The sequence below is a fragment of the Poecilia formosa genome, unplaced genomic scaffold, assembly GCF_000485575.1.
Source record: "Poecilia formosa unplaced genomic scaffold, Poecilia_formosa-5.1.2 Scaffold420, whole genome shotgun sequence".
In the NCBI taxonomy this organism is placed as follows: Eukaryota; Metazoa; Chordata; class Actinopteri; order Cyprinodontiformes; family Poeciliidae; genus Poecilia; species Poecilia formosa.
Genome location: NW_006800359.1, coordinates 210,728 through 214,805, shown reverse-complemented (window position 1 = coordinate 214,805; position 4,078 = coordinate 210,728). Strand labels below are relative to the sequence as shown.

Below are 4,078 nucleotides of genomic sequence, written 5' to 3'. Positions count from 1 at the left end.
CTCAGTGACCTTCATCGATGACCTCTGGATCTACTGGCAGCGCTTTCACCTCTAGGAAGAGGAGGACGCAGTCTGAACAAACATGGAATAAGGCTGCTCACTGCAAACATTTTTCATTTTATCAACAACAATGTGACCATCGCTTCAGAGGAACAGGCTCAAGGATGTGTGACTAGGATGGATCCCTCAGCTTATCAGGACCAAAACAAGCTGATAAAACATCGACTGCAGACAGAGCAGCTGGTTCCCCTCCTCCTCCCTCCACACTCCCACACTCATTCCCTACAGTCATAACATACCTACGAAGAAACCAGAGTTTCTCAAATTTACGGATGAAATGAATCAACATGTTCTACTCGGCACTTCTCTTCTTAGCGCTCACATACCAAACCCGACTTGTCTGACCTGAACCTTCAAAGCCACATAAAGACAGTTACAGTGATCCTTCGCCGTCTCGCTGCTTCACAGATTGTTTTGTGCAGTTTTTTTCACAGTGCGTTGTGTTCTGCGTCCTGATTGGCTAACTACAGATTGGCCATTCAGGAGATGAAAGCTGAAAACTTTGAATGCCTGATGGATAAAACTGGCCAGAGGCAGCAGAACCCGACCGGAGGCTCAGATCCGTCGCTCTGCCGTAGATCCAGCTGTGAATCTCGGGGCAGGTTGGAGGAGACGCTTTAATGCCATGACTCCGGATCACATTAAGGCCGATTGATGAACATCCGCTGATCTGAAAACAGGTTTTATTCTTTGGTTTCAATGTATTTATTTATGCTGTATAATAACTGTAAAAACTAAAGGTAACTACTTCACGGATTTCACTTATCGTGGTTATTTTCAGAACGCCACAAAGAAAAACAAGGGATCGCTGTACAAAGTCGGCCTTTTCTCACCTGAAGAATCTCCAGGATCAGAGGACTGATGTCTCAGAGCGATCCAGAGAAACTCATCCAGGCGTTTATATCTTCAGTCGCACCGATTCCTGCAGCAGCGTCTTCACAGGTCTGACTAACAAATCAATCCTCCTGCTGCAGCTGATCCAGAAGCTGCTGCTGCTGTTCTGACTAGAACCAGGAAGGTGGAGCTCATAACACCCAGTTCCACTAAGAGGACAGACTTTAAAATACTGATATAACACAGCTCAGCACCACAATACATTAAAGATCTGCTGCTGATGTATCAACCTTCCAGACCCCTCAGGTTCTGGTTCTACTCTGCATCCAGAACCAGAACCAAACGAGGAGAAGCAACATTCAGCTTCTATGCACCACAAATCTGGAACAAACTTCCAGAAAACTGAAAAACAGCTGAAACACTGAGCTCCTTTAAATCCAGACTGAAACTCAGCTGGTCAGAGTGGATTCTGAAGAATAATCGATTAAGAATTGAATGATGGCTCTTGATTCAATGTCATGTTTCAGTTCTTGATTCTGTTGCATGACTTTGTGTTTTATTACGTAAATCTCTTTGAGATGCCTTGTTGCTGAAATGTGCTATACAAATAAAATTTGATTTAAAGAAGATGAGGGCAACATATGATGTAGCAGCACATGCATCACTGACACCTGGCGGGTGACAGCATGGCTGAATTAGGTTAATTACTGTAGCATTAGCGTTTGTTAATACCTTGTTGCTGCAGCTCTTTAGAGTTAGCTTTCGCTAAATGCTATGTGCACATAGCTCTTTAGCATTAGTGGAACTAACATTTATGTTTAGTGCTTTAGTGCTAGCGCAATTAGCTTTGCAGTTAGTCTTGACCATTACTGATTACATTAAATATTTAGATTGAGGTTTTTAGTGAGTTCTCACTCGCTGTTTTCAGGGTTCAGCATTGATCTTGGGGTCACAGATGTTGCAGAAACCTTTATTTGGACTTATATGATCTCCTTTTCTTCAGCCCAGATGCTACATCTGAACCAGGCTCCAGATAGAGATCCAGTAGAAAAGTAGAGTGACTCACTTCAGGGATGGCAGCTCATTTGTTTCTTAAAGCACCACCAAATAGTTTCTAGGAGTATAGAACTGCAGATGACGTCACGCTACGACTAAATTGCACCACAAATCTCAAGATCAGCTCCATCAGCAGATGAAGGTAAGTCCTACCAGATGTCTGGTCCAAACGGAGGGACGTGGCAGTCTCTGTGGTACCCCCGACCACAGACAGTGCAGATCTTTGACGCACTGGATGATCCGCAAGCAGCACAGGAAATGACCTCCAGGGACAGTGGAGACTCTGTAGACTGAAGAATGGTGAAGTCTTCGGTGACGTCAGAGTCATGGTCAGTGACGATCTCTGAGACGTCCTCGTCGCTGGACTGTGGGACAGCAGAACAACAAGCATAACAGGACCTGATCTGAGCAGATGCTGTTCTTTGAGTCTATTACGATGTAGAACCAACCTGATCGTCCTCTTCCATCTCCTGCAGATACAGCTCGTCTTGCTTGTCTCCAAGGATGAAATGGTAGCGAGGCAGGGGCCGCCCAGGTCCAGGCAGGGACAGGGGAAGTCTCAGCAGAGACACTGTGGGCTGCCAGCAGAGCTGGCCGTAGTCCAGCTGTTCAGTCCGAATGCTCAGCAAGTCTTCATCGTCGCTGTCAGATGTTTCAGAGGAAGACAGTTTGAGTCCTAGTTCAGGTACTTCAGACAAGGCAGTGGACATCCTGTCCTCTGACACTGCCGGTGAAGCTGGTTCATCAAAGATGTCTCTTTCTATAAACTTTAATGTTCTTGGTTTGGACTCGAACCCTGGAGGTTTGGTCTCAACGATATTGATTTCAACATCTGAACCTCCAACAGTAACTGGAGGAAGAAACGACCGGACCTCCTCAACGCTGGGTTGAACCTCATACACGTCAGGCAGCGACTCGTCGTCTGACAGCACCACAATGAGGTCCTGGTCAGAGGCTCCAGTCCTGGTTGGGTCAGATGATCTGCACCCTAATGGTGGATCAATTCCAGCTGAAGAACCTTGTACCAGTCTGTTTGGTTCCTTTCGTTTGCCCGTCTGCTTTGAAGCAGGATTCTGCTGCTGGTCTTTCAAGGCGGAGGAAGGAAGTCCAACCTCGGAGATGAGACATTCTAGGAGCTGCAGGTTGTTGGATTCAGGAAGGTTCTGGATCTCTGGACTCCACCGGACAGATGGGTCATTTCCTGGAAGAGTTTGAGGACCGGCCGAAACCGAAGAGGGGGGACCAGAACCGGAGCCAGTCACAGGATTCTGGCTGGTGTTGGTCAGCAGCAGGATGGAAGGTGGGAGGTTCTGGCCGAGAACCTGCTGGTTGAGACTAGGCGACAGCTGGACCAGCGGCTGAATGTTGCCGGGTGGAGCTGCTGTGGAAACCGCCTTGGAGAAGACCAGATCGGTGGATGGGAACGGAGGAACGGAGGGCATGGAGGGTAAAGACTCCATGCCACTAGCCTGGCGGTTCAGTTTTCGGACCGGACTGCCAGGCTGGTTCTGAATCCTCTGAGGCTGCCGTTTCCCAGAGAGTAACCTCTTTATTTTAGGAGAACTGGGTACCAAAGAGCTGCTGGACTTGGAAGACTTGGAGTTCTTCTTCATCCACTGAAACTTGACAAACAGTTTATCTGAGCTGGACTCCAGCTGGGACTTGGTCAGAACATTGATCCTGACCGCAGAATCAAAACCTCTGGACGGCTCCGGTGACGGAGTAGGCTTTGCTCCTTCAGATCGGTCTGCCACCCTTCCAGGACCTTTGGTGGTCGAGGTTTGAAGCCGAACGTCTGAAGTCAACGAGGAAGAGGAGCAACTGGATGAACTCTGACCACGAACCAGACCTGAGGAAGGCAGAGACGGACTGGCCGGAGACGAAGAGGACGGAGACGAAGAGGACAGAGATGAAGAGGACGGGGACGACTGACTGAGGAGGCTCCAGAGGAACGGGTTCCTGGCTTCAATGTCCTGAGCGGCTCTGGACTTAACCACCGCAGGAACAGGAAGTGATGTGGAAGCAGGAACAGGAAGTGATGTGGAAGCAGGAACAGGAAGTGAGGTGGAAGCAGGGACAAGAAATGAGGTGGAAGCAGGGACAAGAAATGAGGTGGAAGCAGGGACAA

At 48.4% G+C, this 4,078-nt stretch overlaps 1 protein-coding gene across 2 annotated transcripts in view; it reads right to left on the bottom strand.

Annotated features, from left to right (window-relative positions):
• Positions 1–4,078, bottom strand: part of trim33l (tripartite motif containing 33, like) — a 21,780-nt gene that overhangs the window by 8,834 nt on the left and 8,868 nt on the right. For both annotated transcript variants that reach the window (XM_016663438.1, XM_007576915.2), the window contains 2 exons: positions 2,400–4,077; positions 2,104–2,315 (listed from right to left, as the gene is read on the bottom strand). In XM_016663438.1, the coding sequence (XP_016518924.1) occupies positions 2,104–2,315; positions 2,400–4,077 (1,890 nt within the window). The remainder of the gene's footprint in view (positions 1–2,103; positions 2,316–2,399; position 4,078) is intronic.